Here is a 16,580-nt window from a genome sequence, read left to right on the forward strand (position 1 = left end):
TTTGACTTTTACCACATTCATCTAGCTTGAATTTATTAGATATTGAGTGCTTTGTCAGAAACAGAACTTCCAATTATTTCATTATTCTAATGGGAAACATATATTCTAATTTATGGTGGGGGTTTATAGGATTGTATTTCAGGGACTGTCATTGAGAATTGTATGGCACTAATCTATACAGCAAAGAGGAATTGATACCTTCGGCAATTTCTTGATCGTTTTTGCCATTTGTGGCTCAGTACCTACTTTGCTAATACTTAAAACGATAAATACTATGTAATTCAGTCTGTCATGTCGGCTTGATATAATATGAACTGTGCTTTGAAATATTAAATTTGAGAATCTCTTTACCGTCTCCATACTTTTGCCTTTTCCAGAATGTCATATAGTTGGAATCATACAGTATGTAGCCTTTTCAGATTGGTTTCTTTCACTTCGTTGGCCTTTTTTTTTGGTGGTGGGGGGGTTAGTTGTTAATGCTTACAAGAAAGGATCCAATGGACAAGAGATTGAAGGTACAAGAAGGAGGATTCAGGCACAAGTGGAACAATTGCCCTGTGATAAGGAGGACCTTTCCACTGTAATAGGAGAGAAGGAAGAGGATAAGTGGTTCCTATCAGGTCTGTTTTCTCTGTGATGGAGAATGTAGGGAGAGGGGTGAGGTTTGGAAGTTGAAAGAGAGAGAAGTTGTTTTGAAAGAATACTTGTGAAGACCAGGGGAGGAAGTTTGCCTAGAGAAATGTAAAGTTTCCGGACTGAATTGGACCAGTTGAGGTTGGTAACCATGAATTTATAAAGTGATGCCATCAGTCAGGTTGTGTGACATTTCCTACAGCATTACAGGATCCTGAGTGTAGAATAGAGAAAGTATCTAGTTGGTTCATTCAGAATCGGAATTTTTCCAAGTGGGTTCAACAAAGGAGTAAAGGGATAAGGGAGTTTAGAATATTTGTGAGAGTAAAGAAACTGAAAGGAATTAATAGACTGGAGATCCTGGTAAGATTGAAGAACAATGAGAATGAAAGTACTTGGGAAAGCAATCATCTGTGGTCCCAAAGTATGATATAGTGATTTCAGAGGTAGAATCCTTTTAGGTGATTATGAGGTATCTGGGTATGATTATAGGGATTAGGTGGTTGATGGAGGACATCAGTGAAGATTAAGGAACTGAATGGCTAGGTGTTGCTTGGATTGTCCATGTGGATAGTGAAATCACCCAGCATGATGGGCAGGGGTCAGGATGGAGAAGAGGGCTGTGAGCTGTGTGCTAAAGAAAGTGATGTGTGAGTGGAATGATTGGGAGTTGGCAATTATTAGCAAGCAGGAGAGGAAGAAGGTAGCATAGTCTGTGGACCAGCAGAATGGACGTCATCTGGGAGTTTGTTAGAAATGCCTGATCTGAAGCCCCACCCCTGACCTACTTAATAGGAATTTAAACAAGATCCCAGGTGGTTTGTATGCATATTAAATTTGGGAAGCAGTGGTTTAGTTGAATGACATGGACCTCAGCGGTGCAGGGCTTTTTACAAGGGAATGGAGAATTAATGGCTCAACAATGCTGTCTAGCAGAACTTTCTGTGATGATGGAAATGTTCTATATTTGCACTGTCCAATATGGTAGCCACTAGCCACATGTGGTGATTGAGTGCTTAAAATGGTGTAGTGCCCTCCTATATGTTAGAAATGGACTGGAATAGCCAGAATTAAATCCTACATCTTATGTTTCCCCCCCGTTGGCCTGTGTTTAGATAATAGGTATATCCTTTACCTTTTTTAAAAAATAAGTTAATTTAATTAATTTATTTATTTTTGGCTGCGTTGGGTCTTTGTTGCTGCGCGCGGGCTTTCTCTAGTTGCGGTGAGCGGGGGCTACTCTTCACTGTGGTGCGCGGGCTTCTCATTGTGGTGGCTTCTCTTGTTGCAGAGCACGGGCTCTAGGTGCACGGGCTTCAGTAGTTGTGGCTCGCAGGCTCTAGAGCGCAGGCTCAGTAGTTGTGGCTCACGGGCTTAGTTGCTCTGCAGCATGTGGGATCTTCCTGGACCAGGGCTCAAACCCGTGTCCCCTGCATTGGCAGGCGGATTCTTAACCACTGCGCCACCAGGGAAGCCCTTTTACCTTTTTTTAAAGCAATATTTCAAAAATGTCAAATGTTGGCAATAGCAAATAGCTTTAGCTTGTACCAGATGCCAGTCTGTATTTTGTAGAAGTACTTTAATATGATAATTTGTCATCACTAAACATATGACTACTTATAAGGAACTGTGATTACAAATGAATGGTGGTTCTTTTAAAATCATTTTCATTAAGGGTATTAAGGTCTTTGCATTAAATAATTTATATGGAGCAAAGTAATCTGTGAAGAGATAGAAAACAGTATCTAGAGTAGATGCTGGGTGTTAGATATTCACAGCAAGAATGTGTAGAATGTAAGTCATCATCACAAACATAACCTCAGCTCAGTTTAAATTCTTAATTGTAAGGAGCCAAACTTGTGGTTTATTATATTTCTTAAATTACCCAATATAGAATGTTTTGCATGGGATGGGTACTCAAGAAATGTTTGTAACTTCTTCATTTTCTTTGGCTTGAAACTAAGAACGGTATTTAACGTGTCACTTGTTTTTGGGTGACACTTCTTGTCCTGTAGCTTCTCTTGTGCTGGGTGTCAGTAGAGAAAGATGGATTAATAAAACAGGGTTTCACTCTGGGGGGAGTTACAGAATTTAGCAGCAGATATGTGACTAACTGATTAAAATACAGTGGTGATACATGGAAATACTTAGAGATAAAGGGGCATGATGTTTGCATCTTACTCTTTAACCTTTCAGAAAAAGGTATATGGATAGAGAGAATGAATGATAAAGTATATGTGGTAAGATATTAACATTTGGGTGAAGGGTATATAGGAATTTTTTTTACAGATTTTTATAAGTCTGAAATTAGTGATAAGTGCCACAATTACAGTCACCATAAAATCCCAGGTATTCTGAGACAGTGTAAACAAATCAGGGACTTGGTGGAGTCCCTAATGTACAATTTGGGAGCTTTATTAGAGGTGTTTGTCAAATCATATAACTCAGTTTATGTTTCAGGAAATAGTTATATTGGAAGTATGTTGAAAGTGTGTTGTCATTTATGTAGATTCAAGCCTTTGCCTGGTTTAATAGTCCCTTAATATTTTCTTTCCCTTGTTCTTTTTCTCTAGATTATGCTGCAGTTTCCACTCTTCATTACTTTTATTAAGTGGAAGTTTAGGGAGATTTTAATATGGTATCAAAAGTGTTTAAAAACCTTTTAAATTTAGGTGCATTGAATAGATTTATTAGGTACTGGAAAGGCAGTTTTGTACACTGGTTGAATATGGGCTTTGAATTCAGATGTATGTTTGAATCTTAGCTCTGCCACTTACTAGTCACGTGATCTTGGGCAAGCTATTTAGTATCTCTTAGAACCTTAATACTGCATCTGTAAAATGGGGATTAAAAAACCCCACCTTGTAGGATTATTGTAAGAATTAAATGAAATGATGCATGTGAAGCTCTTAGCAATGTGCCTGGCACATAGTAAGTTGCTCAGTAAATACTACATTCTGTATCATTATGGTTGTAACCATTACTCCTTGAAAACTCTACCTACCTCTCTTACCACTCATCTTTTCATGTGCTCTTCCTTGGAAGATAATAGAATTTAAACTGTGTGATTTAACTTGGAAAATTTTAGTAATTTATTCAAACTGTGCTCTTTGCTAGAATTGACTCCATATTCTTTCTTTGATTCACCAGATTTGTTGACTACCCATGTGCAAAGTGCTGTGCTAGGCATTATTTACACTCATCTTTGTTTTAGCGCAATTTATAAACTTGCATTATAGGAAGTGTGAAACATACGCAAAAGTATGTTTGAAAAAAAGGCCGAATTCACAGTAAGATAGACAAGATGAAAAGGCAGAGGGCTATGTACCAGATGAAGGAACAAGATAAGACCCCAGAAAAACAACTAAATGAAGTGGAGATAGGCAACCTTCCAGAAAAAGAATTCAGAATAATGATAGTGAAGATGATCCAGGACCTTGGAAAAAGAATGGAGGCAAAGATCGAGAAGATGCAAGAAATGTTTAACAAAGACCTAGAAGAATTAAAGAACAAACAAACAGAGATGAACAATACAATAACTGAAATGAAAACTACACTAGAAGGAGTCAATAGCAGAACAACTGAGGCCGAAGAACAGATAAGTGACCTGGAAGACAGAATGGTGGAATTCACTGCTGTGGAACAGAATAAAGAAAAAGAATGAAAAGAAATGAAAACAGCCTAAGAGACCTCTGGGACAACATTAAACGCAACAACATTTGCATTATAGGGGTCCCAGAAGGAGAAGAGAGAGAGAAAGGACCCGAGAAAATATTTGAAGAGATTATAGTAGAAAACTTCTCTAACACGGGAAAGGAAATAGCCACCCAAGTCCAGGAAGCACAGAGAGTCCCATACAGGATAAACCCAAGGAGAAACACACCGAGACACATAGTAATCAAATGGGCAAAAATTAAAGACAAAGAAAAATTATTGAAAGTAACAAGGGAAAAATGACAAATAACATACAAGGGAACTCCCGTAAGGTTAACAGCTGATTTCTCAGCAGAAACTCTACAGGCCAGAAGGGAGTGGCATGATATACTTAAAGTGATGAAAGGGAAGAACCTACAACCAAGATGACGCTACCTGGCAAGGACCTCATTCAGATTCGATGGAGAAATCAAAAGCTTTACAGACAAGCAAAAGCTAAGAGAATTCAGCACCACCAAACCAGCTCTACAGCAAATGCTAAAGGAACTTCTCTAAGTGAGAAACACAAGAGAAGAAAAGGACCTACAAAAACAGACCCAAAACAGTTAAGAAAATGGTCATAGGGATATACATATTGATAATTACCTTAAACATGAATGGATTAAATGCTCCAACCAAAAGACACAGGCTCGCTGAATGGATACAAAAACAAGACCCATCTATATGCTGTCTACAAGAGACCCACTTCAGATCTAGGGACACATACAGACTGAAAGTGAGGGGATGGAAAAAGATATTCCAGGCAAATGGAAATCCAAAGAAAGCTAGAGTAGCAATACTCATATCAGATAAAATAGACTTTAAAATAAAGAATGTTACAAGAGACAAGGAAGGACACTACATACTGATCAAGGGATCAATCCAAGAAGAAGATATAATAATTATAAATATATATGCACCCAACATAGGAGCACCTCAATACATAAGACAACTGCTAACAGCTATAAAAGAGGAAAACGACAGTAACACAATAATAGTGGGGGACTTTAATACCTCACTTACACCAATGGACAGATCATCCAAACAGAAAATTAATAAGGAAACACAAGCTTTAAATGACACAATAGACCAGATAGATTTAATTGATATTTATAGGACATTCCATCCAAAAACAGCAGATTACACTTTCTTCTCAAGTGCGCGTGGAACATTCTCCAGGACAGATCACATCTTGGGTCACAAATCAAGCCTCAGTAAATTTAAGAAAATTGAAATCATATCAAGCATCTTTTCTGACCACAACGCTATGAGATTAGAAATGAATTACAGGGAAAGAAACGTAAAAAACGCAAACACATGGAGGCTAAACAATACGTTACTAAATAACCAGGAGATCACTGAAGAAATCAAAGAGGAAATCAGAAAATACCTGGAGACAAATGACAATGAAAACATAATGATCCAAAACCTATGGGATGCAGCAAAATCAGTTCTAAGAGGGAAGTTTACAGCTATACAGGCCTACCTCAAGAAACAAGAAAAATCTCAAACAATCTAAACTTACACCTAAAGGAACTAGAGAAAGAAGAACAAACAAAACACAAAGTTAGTAGAAGGAAAGAAACCATAAAGATCAGAGCAGAAATAAATGAAAGACAAACAAAGAAAACAATAGCAAAGATCAATAAAACTAAAAGCTGGTTCTTTGAGAAGATAAACAAAATTGATAAACCATTAGCCAGACTCATCAGGAAAAAGAGGGAGAGGACTCAAATCAATAAAATTAGAAATGAAAAAGGAGAAGTTACAATAGACACCGCAGAAATACAAAACATCCTAAGAGACTACTACAAGCAACTCTATGCCAATAAAATGGACAACCTGGAAGAAATGGACAAATTCTTAGAAAGGTATAACCTTCCAAGACTGAACCAGGAAGAAATAGAAAATACGAACAGACCAGTCACAAGTAATGAAATTGAAACTGTGATTAAAAATCTTCCAACAAAAGTCCCGGACCAGATGGCTTCAGAGGTGAATTCCATCAAACATTTAGAAAAGAGATAACACCCATCCTTCTCAAACTCTTCCAAAAAATTGCAGAGGAAGGAACACTCCCAAACTCATTCTATGAGGTCACCATCACCCTGATACCAAAACCAGACAGATCCTACAAAAGAAGAAAATTACAGACCAATATCACTGATGAATATAGATGCAAAAATCCTCAACAAAATACTAGCAAACAGAATCCAACAACACATTAAAATGATCATACACCATGATCGAGTGGGATTTATCCCAGGGATGCAAGGATTCTTCAGTATACGCAAATCAATCAACGTGATACACCATATTAACAAATTGAAGCAGAAAAACCATATGATCATCTCAATAGATGCAGAAAAAGCTTTTGACAAAATTCAACACCCATTTATGATAAAAACTCTCCAGAAAGTGGGCATAGAGGGAACCTGCCTCAACATAATAAAAGCCATATACGACAAACCCACAGCAAACATCATTCTCAATGGTGAAAAACTGAAACCATTTCCTCTAAGATCAGGAACAAGACAAGGATGTCCACTCTCTCCACTGTTATTCAACATGGTTTTGGAAGTCCTAACCACGGCAATCAGAGAAGAAAAAGAAATAAAAGGCATACAAATTGGAAAAGAAGAAGTAAAACTGTCACTGTTTGCAGATGACATGATACTATACATAGAGAATCTTAAAGATGACATCAGAAAACTACTAGGGCTAATCAATGAATTTGGTAAAGTTGCAGGATATAAGATTAATGCACAGAAATCTCTTGTATTCCTATACACTAAGGATGAAAAACCTGAAAGAAATTAAGGAAACACTCCCATTTACCATTGCAACAATAAGAATAAAAGAACTAGGAATAAACTTACCTAGGGAGACAAAAGACCTGTATGCAGAAAACTATAAGACACTGATGAAAGAAATTAAAGATGATACAAACAGATGGAGAGATATACCACGTTCTTGGATTGGAAGAATCAACATTGTGAAAATGACTATACTACCCAAAGCAATCTACAGATTCAGTGCAATCCCTATCAAATTACCAATAGCATTTTTTACAGAACTAGAACAAAAAATCTTAAAATTTGTATGGAGACACAAAAGACCCCGAATAGCCAAAGCAGTCTTGAGGGAAAAAAACGGAGCTGGGGGAATCAGACTTCCTGACTTCAGACTATACTACAAAGCTACAGTAATCAAGACAATATGGTACTGGCACAAAAACAGAAACATAGATCCATGGAACAGGATAGAAAGCCCAGAGATAAAACTACGCACCTATGGTCAACTAATCTATGACAAAGGAGGCAAAGATATACAATGGAGAAAAGACAGTCTCTTCAATAAGTGGTGCTGGGAAAACTGAACATCTATATGTAAAAGAATGAAATTAGAACACTCCCTAACACCATACACAAAAATAAACTCAAAATAGATTAGAGACCTAAATGTAAGACCAGACACTATAAAACTCTTAGAGGAAAACATAGGAAGAACACTCTTTGACATAAATCACAGCAAGATCTTTTTTGATCCACCTCCTAGAGTAATGGAGATAAAAACAAAAATAAACAAATGGGACCTAATGAAACTTAGAGGCTTTTGCAAAGCAAGGGAAACTACAAACAAGACAAAAAGACAACCCTCAGAATGGGGGAAAATATTTGCAAACAAATCAGCGGACAAAGGATTAATCTCCAAAATACAAAGAGCTCATGCAGCTCAATATTAAAAAAACAACCCAATCCAAAAATGGGCAGAAGACCTAAATAGACATTTCTCCAAAGAAGACATACAGATGGCCAAGAAGCACACGAAAAGCTGCTCAACATCAGTAATTATTAGAGAAATGCAAATCAAAACTACAATGAGGTATCACCTCACACCAGTTAGAATGGGCATCATCAGAAAATCTACAAACAACAAATGCTGGAGAGGGTGTGGAGAAAAGGGAACCCTCTTGCACTGTTGGTGGGAATGTAGATTGATACAGCCACTATGGAGAACTGTATGGAGGTTTGTTAAAAAACTAAAAATAGAACTACCATACGACCAAGCAATCCCACTACTGGGCATATACCCTGAGAAAACCATAATTCAAAAAGAGTCATGTACCACAATGTTCATTGCAGCTCTGTTTACAGTAGCTAGGTCATGGAAGCAACCTAAATGCCCATCGACAGACGAATGGATAAAGAAGATGTGGTACATATATACAATGGAATATTACTCAGCCATAAAAAGGAACGAAATTGGGTCATTTGTTGAGACGTGGATGGATCTAGAGACTGTCATACAGAGTGAAGTAAGTCAGAAAGAGAAAAACCAATATCGTATATTAATGCATATATGTGGAACCTAGAAAAATGGTACAGATGGACCAGTTTGCAGGGCAGAAATAGAGACACAGATGTAGAGAAGAAACGTATGGACACCAAGGGGAGAAAGCGGCAGGGGGGTGGGGGGGTGTGATGAACTGAGTGATTGGGATTGACATATATACACTGATGTGTATAAAATTGATGACTAATAAGGACCTGCTGTATAAAAAAATAATAAAATTAAGTTAAAAAATTTTTTAAAAATGTAGGGACATGAGGAGAGTGTAAAAAAAAATCCCCATCACCCAGCTTTAGCAACCGTCAGCTCCTGGCCAGTCTTGTTTCATCTATACCCTTACCCACTTCCTCCACCTGGATTATTTTAAATTAAATCCCAGCTATCATATTTCATTTTGGCACACTTAATTAAGAATAATATATTTTATGTATGTTACATTTTTATATATGCACATGTATATGTATATGCTAGCAGAAATCATTTATCTGCTAACTTTACTGGAAAAACAGAGTTTGCTTGTGACCAGGGGCATGCAGAGCAAATGCTCACCACGTTCCCATTGAAGACGGCAGGGCAGAGGACCTCCAGTCTTGCTTTTGTAGCTGCCCTAAAGATTCAAAGCAGATGTGGTAATGCTTACCCCAACTTTAATACTTGGCCTTTTTCTTAAAAAGAAAATTCTGACAAATGTTTATTGAGTGCCTGCTGGGTGTGGGCACATTGGGGAGTTTAGAAAAGAAGCCCCTTGTGGGCAAAGAGCTTACAGTCTACACAAGGTATGATGAGTAATAATTAACAATTGAATAGAATTTCATAGTTTACAGAGTGCTTTTCTCAAACATTTTCTTAAAGCAGCCTTTTCAGGAAGGTGTTCTTATTAGTCCCATTTGATATACCAGGAGACTTGCGAGTGTTAAGTAACTTCACCAAGTTAAGGCCTAGAAAGTGGCAGACTTCAGACTTTCTGTCCTTTCTACTTCATACTGTTAAGTGATGTGAGAATTTAGGAGAAGGAAGGAAATGGGGCTTAAACCAGGAAGATATAAGATGAGGAAAACATTGATTAGGAGGGAGAAGAGAATTGGTAAAGGGACAGATAGGGCTTATACGATACTAGGAGGAGGGGAGAGTTGGTTTCCTGGTAAGTTGGTCAACCCCTGTCACATAGGGGCAATCAGAAGGGTAACAGAGAAGGGCCTGGCCATTCTAAGGTGACATGGACATCTGTACTCATAAAGGTGGGGAACACTTGGAAACACAGGAAAGGAGGACAACCTTATTTTGCTACCTACCTTATCAAGTCTGGATTTTTAGAAATTGTAGTTGTGAATACAAGGGTAAGGTTTTATTTTCTCCCATATTCTTTTGTTTGAATAGGTATATGAACATTGTACAAAAATCAGCAATACAAAAGAGTGTAGACTGTAAGTAAGCTTTCCTCTCATCCTTGTCCTTGTATCTCAGTTTCCAAATTTTTTTGCTGAAAGCAACATCTACTGTCAGTTTCTTTTGTGTCCTTCCAGAGCAATGCATACATAAGCGTATGTATAGCTATCCTTTTTCTAACTTGCAGGAGCATATGAAGATGTTTATTTCCATGATAATGGGTATTACTACTTCCAAAGCATATAGTAGTGACTCACTGACATGTGTTTGTCCCAGCTCTGTTACTCCCTAGCTTTGTGATCTTAGGCAGAATTATTTAACTTTTCTGAATTTACTTATCTATAAAATGGAGGATGGGGATGGTGACTGATAAAACCTCATGGGGCTGTTTGAGGTTGCATGAGATAGTGCATGTAAACTGCATAGCACATCTGGTATAGTCAAAACTCAAAAAGCTCAAATGTTAGCTCTTATATTTTGGGTATTTGCATTTACATATTAAATGGAAAAGGGCAAGATGCAGAATAGTATGCTTAGAATGCCATTTGTTTGTATATTCTTTTAAAACAGATTTGCATATGCATAGAAAATAATAGCTGACATTTATTGAGAGTGTCTTATGTGCCAGGCCCTGTTCTAGATTAAGTACTTTACAGGAACTAACTCATTTAGTTCAAGAACCCTCTGAGGTAGGTCTCAGGTCCAAGGACACACAGTCTGTGACAGATCCAGGGTTCAAAACCAGGCTCTCTACCCTTGAGATTGAGAAAAGAAGCATTAACGGTACCTTGAGAGGAAGGGAGTGAGTATGAAGAAAAGGAAGCAAGGAAGCTAGGGCACTAGCTGGGAGTGCAGAGCAGATGGAATTGGAAGGTGGAAAGGAAGATTCTCCCTACTTTTATGCAGATAGTTCTTTTATAATTATTATTAAAAATAACTTTTAAGAATGTTAAAACATTTTCAGTTTTGAATTGGAAAAATAAACAATAAGTAACCATGAAAAATTTAAACAAAGGTGCTCTGACTAGCTTCATACTCACATTTTCATGTGCAAATAATTTTCAAATATTTTCTAGGATAAATTCCCAAAAATAAAATCACTGGGTCAAAGGGTTTAATCTTTTTAAGGTTCTCAATACGCATTGCCATATTACTTTTTAGAAAGTTGTGCTAGATTATATTCCCGTCAGCAGTGGCTGACTTTACCCCCTCCTTTCACCACATTGGATGTTATAAATTCTTTTAAATACAAACGTAGTACATAGCCCATTGTTAAAAAAATTAAAATAGTACAAAAGTACTCTTAAAATTAAAGTAATTCAGAAAGCCCTCTCTTCACCCCAAAATCACACTCTCAGTAGTAGTAGAGTTCCTACTACTAACAGTTTGTATATCTTCCTAGAACCTTTCTTACATACGTACAATCTTACGTATATCTGCATATGTGCACTATTTGTAATGCAATGGCATCACAGTACACATAGATAATGTTATGCAACTTGTTTTTTTCATTCTGTGATGTATCAGACACCCTTCTCTGTCTGTGCATACAGATCAACCTCATTCTTTTTAACAGTTATGTTACATCCCATAGAATAAATAGAACCATAGTTTATTTAAGGATTTCTCTTAATAAAAATCAGTTATATCTATTTTTTTCACATACAAACAAAACTGCATTGATCTTCCTTATACGTATGTGCTTATGTACTTGTGCAAGTGATTCTATAGGATAAAGTCCTAGAAATGGGGGTGCCAGGAGAGACTCTGTGCATTTAACATTGGGAATAAGTACTGTCACATGTACCAACAGTGTATGAGAGTGTCCAGTTCCCTACAACTGTGCTGGATATTATCAGTCTTATAATTTTTACGAATCTGATTATCTCATTTAATTTCCATTTCTCTTATCATTAGTAAGGTTGTGCTTCTGCCCATGTTTTTTCAGTCATTTATATTTCTTCTGTGAATTGTCAGTCCTATCCTTTGCACGTTTTTCTTTCAAGGTTCGTCTTTTTAAAATTGGTTTGAAGTGCTGTCTGTAAAATATAGATATTAATTCCCTGCCACTAAATGGCTTCTTAGGTGTCCTAACCCCAAGATTATAAAAAAAAATCTCTTCCATTTTCTTCTGTTACATTTCTGGTTTGTTATTTTATTAGATTTTTTGGATCCATCTATAACTTTTTCATATGGTATGAGAAAAGGAATCTGAATTTTTAGAAAATGGGTACCCAGTTGTGCCATAATGTCTCTCCCCCACTCATTTGAAATGCTACCGTTATCATACTCTGATTTCCCATATGCATGTGGGTCTCTTTTCAACCCGGCTTTCTCTTCTGCTGACATGTGTCTATTCCTGTGCCAGTGTTTTAACTACTGTTGCTTTATGGTATATTTTGATATCTTTTTTTTAAAAAGATAGTCTTGTGTATTATACATTTACTCTTCCAGAAAACTGTGGAATCAACTTTCAATTCTGTTTTATCAGCATTTCATTAAATTAGGTTAGCAAGAACTGATACCATTCTAATGTTGATCCTGTTCATCCAGAAGCATGGCTTATCTCAACATTTTTGTGGGGCTTCTTTTATATTTGTATTTCTAACACATTTTTTGTTGGGTTTATTGTAGTTTTTTTACAACTACTTAAAGACTGCTATTTTGATAGGTGAAAATGATGTATCACTTAATTTACACTTCTTTGACTTAGAGACGTCAAATTTTCTAAAAGTGTATTTATTTATTTATTTTAAAGTTTACTTTGGCTGTGTTGGGTCTTTGTTGCTGTGCGCGGGCTTTCTCTAGTTGCGGCGAGCGGGGGCTACTCTTCGTTGCGGTGCGCAGGCTTCTCATTGCGGTGGCTTCTCTTGTTGCGGAGCATGGGCCCTAGATGTGTGGGCTTCAGTAGTTGCAGTGTGTGGGCTCTGTAGTTGTGGCTCACAGGCTCTAGGGCGCAGGCTCAGTAGTTATGGCACACAGGCTTAGTTGCTCCGTGGCATGTGATATCTTCCTGGACCAGGGATTGAACCCGTGTCCCCTGCATTGGCAGGGGGATTCCTAACCACTGCGCCACCAGGGAAGTCCCTAAAAGTATATTTAACTACTTATGTTCTACGAATTATTTGATCATATGCTTCACCCATTTTTCTGTTGGGGTCTTAATCTTTTATGAGCTTATCAGACCATAAAGATACTAATCCTTTGTCATAAATACAGCAGATGTTCTTCCAGTTTGTTTGCCTTCTAATTTTATCACTTTTTTTTTTTACTTTCAGAAGTTTAAAAGTCTAATATAGTTAAATCTGTCAATCTTTTGTGATTTTTTTTTAACTATTGCTGTTAAAGTCCCCTAAAATTTTATACTGAACGATTCCATGTTTAGGACAGACAAATATGCCATCTGGAAAACTAGCCATGTTGGCCTGATAATGGAATCAGTTAAGTAATTTCTTTATAGGTGTTTAACAATGTAGTGTTATTATAGTGTTAGGGATTATTTGTTTTCATTGTAAATAACAGAATATTATGTATATCACATATATGCTGTAATATATATCAGGATGATTGGAACATTTGGTTATGATTTTTCATTTTAATTTTTGGCACATGCAAGTAATTCTAATGGCTTTAATGAAATTCTGTGTCTTAAAAATTGTCAGATTGAATGTTTAAAGTAGGTGGCATGTTCTGATGTGAAATTTGCTATAGTGTTAAGATCAGAATTATCTTTAATTGACTTGTCTGTCTTCACAGGGAGAGTTATTCACATGAATTTGTCTTATTCCTATAAAACACTATCCACTTTTACCTTCCCCCCCCTTTCTTCCCTTAAATCCTACCATAGTTAGGTGAAGTTACATTGATATAAATTTTTATTAACTGTTTTGCAAATGGTCTAATGCTCTCAGTTCCTGGAGTTTATATATTCAAGTATATTCAATGATTAAATTACCCTTTCCTTATCATAATGAATGTGCTTTTATTGCTTAAAAAAACCCTTTAAAGTATTTATTAGGAAAGATCAGCATCTGAGAGGAGGAGTTGATATGCTTTCTCATGGAAGAAATTAGTCCGTGGAATTATAGTCGATAAGTTAAGGTAAAAGAAAAAACAATGTAGGTATTAGAGCTATGCCTAAAACTTTCTTAGTTTGACACTAAGACAAGTGAATATTTGGTTTTTATACCTTTTTGAACACTAAGTGCATTGTCTTATATACAGTAGGCCCTCAGTAAATATTTTTAGTGAATAACTGAATGAAGCACCTCTATTAATGGTAGAAATACTTTTCAAATTACTGGGAAGCACAGTTCTAAAACTTCTACATAAATTTTGTTTAATCCATTAACGTATACACAGACAACCTGCACCATAGCTTTTCTACCACTTATGTTAGAAATTCCTTTTATACTTAATATTTGTTTAATTACTTGATCAGTTGGTTAGTTCATTTGTAGATATCTTCCTTGTTGAATTTGATCTTTTGATTTTCATGATAGTTTAAAGAGCTATCTAGAGGAGTGCTGTACAATAGAACTTGCCTGTAATGATAGAAACATTCTATATCTGTGATGTCCAGTAGAGACTCAGCTTGCCACATGTGACTAATAAACACGTGAAATGTGGTCAGTGTGACTGAGAAACTGAAGGTTTAATTTTTTTTTTTTTTTTTGCGGTATGCGGGCCTCTCACTGTTGTGGCCTCTCCCGTTGTGGAGCACAGGCTCCGGACGCGCAGGCTCAGCGGCCATGGCTCACGGGCCCAGCCGCTCCGCGGCATGTGGGATCTTCCCGGACTGGGGCACAAACCTGTGTCTCCTGCATCGGCAGGCGGACTCTCAACCACTGCGCCACCAGGGAAGCCCTAATTTCATTTAATTATAAATGACTTAAATTTTAAAAAGCCACATGTTGCCAGTGGCTACTATATTGGACAGCACAGATACACCTACTTTATTTTCATTTAGCTTTCCAAGTTATAGCAAGTTTATTTTCTGGGTAATTGTTCTGATTTCACCAACAGTGTGAGGTAAAACTCTTTGAAACCTATGGTAAAAAAAAATTATACAAGATCTAATTCTAAAAAATTCCCTTATTAGAGTTTGGAAATGTTTATTGAATTATGTGCACAGTTAAGATCACAAAACTCATTTCCATAGAATTATAACTTTGATGGAAATAATTAATTTTACAGTGATTATAGTAAAACTATTTCTTTGTATTTGATTTTTGTTGCATTTATATGAAATGTTAGGCCACTATATCAAACATACCACAGATCATTTCTCCCCGTATCTTGAGGTGATTTTATTCTAAGGAGAAACATATGTTCTAAGGACCCATGAACTGATGCTCATTTTAAGATTGGTCCATGTAAAGCTTTGGTTCATTTTTAAGCAGCTGATCTAGAAGAAAGTTTTAATGAACATGAACTGGAGCCCTCATCACCTAAAAGTAAAAAGAAAAGTCGCAAAGGAAGGCCGCGAAAAACTAATTTTAAAGGGCTGTCGGAAGACACCAGGTCCACATCCTCCCATGGAACAGATGAAATGGAGAGTAGTTCCTATGTAAGTAGAAAAATGTTAGATTCTTACTTTTTGTTGCACCATGAATATTTCATCTGAACTGTGTTGATAGGTAAAGTTAATCATTTGAAGTGTTAACTAAGCTTGAGGTACTGATAGCATATTTTCATGGATTTTTTTTCAAGTTTTTCATTTTCTTTTACATTTGCAGAGAGATAGGTCTCCACACAGAAGCAGCCCTAGTGACACCAGGCCTAAATGTGGATTTTGTCACGTAGGGGAGGAAGAAAATGAAGCAAGAGGAAAACTGCATATATTTAATGCCAAGAAGGCAGCTGCACATTATAAGTGCATGGTAAGTATGGTTCTTTTTATGTGCTTTTAAACCCAAGTTTTGGAAAATCATTTAGCTAGTAACCAAATATAGAACTTTCCTCCCCAGCATTAGTGTTTTAGAATTATGAATAGTGTATCCTATAATCTCAAATCTTTTTTTAAAAGTATAATTGACTACAGTATTATATTAGTTTCAGGTATACAACATAGTGATTCGATATTTTTATACATTACAAAATGATCACCACGATAAGACTACTTACCATCTGTCACCATACAAAGTTATTACAATATTATTGACTCTGTTTCCTATGCTGTACATTATATCCCCATGACTTATTTATTTTATAACTGGAAGTTCTATAATCCAAAATCTTCATAAACTCTAGATTTTAAAACATATAGCCTTTATGATTTAGTGCGATTTAAAGTAATCCTAATTATAGTTACTATGTTCCAGATAATCCATAATTAATGATTTCATAACTGTAAAAATTTCAGCTTTATAAACTTGTCTTGGAAGCTGTGTTTGGCCTCCACTATAACCTCGTAAAATGCTTTCTTATTGTACTTCATATACCATATTACAGTTATTCATTTATGAGCCTCTTTCCCCTAATAGACTCTTAAATTCCTTGAGGGTAAGAACTAT

At 36.4% G+C, this 16,580-nt stretch overlaps 1 protein-coding gene across 3 annotated transcripts in view; it reads left to right on the forward strand.

Moving 5' to 3' along the window:
- The window catches only part of PHF6 (PHD finger protein 6), a 52,830-nt gene that overhangs the window by 20,983 nt on the left and 15,267 nt on the right, over positions 1–16,580 (forward strand). For 2 of the 3 annotated variants that reach the window (XM_082609597.1, XM_082609599.1), the window contains 2 exons: positions 15,465–15,634; positions 15,804–15,947. In XM_082609597.1, the coding sequence (XP_082465723.1) occupies positions 15,465–15,634; positions 15,804–15,947 (314 nt within the window). The remainder of the gene's footprint in view (positions 1–15,464; positions 15,635–15,803; positions 15,948–16,580) is intronic. The other variant, XM_082609598.1, reaches the window with a different exon arrangement.

The sequence above is a fragment of the Mesoplodon mirus genome, assembly GCF_964341445.2.
Source record: "Mesoplodon mirus genome assembly, chromosome: X".
In the NCBI taxonomy this organism is placed as follows: Eukaryota; Metazoa; Chordata; class Mammalia; order Artiodactyla; family Ziphiidae; genus Mesoplodon; species Mesoplodon mirus.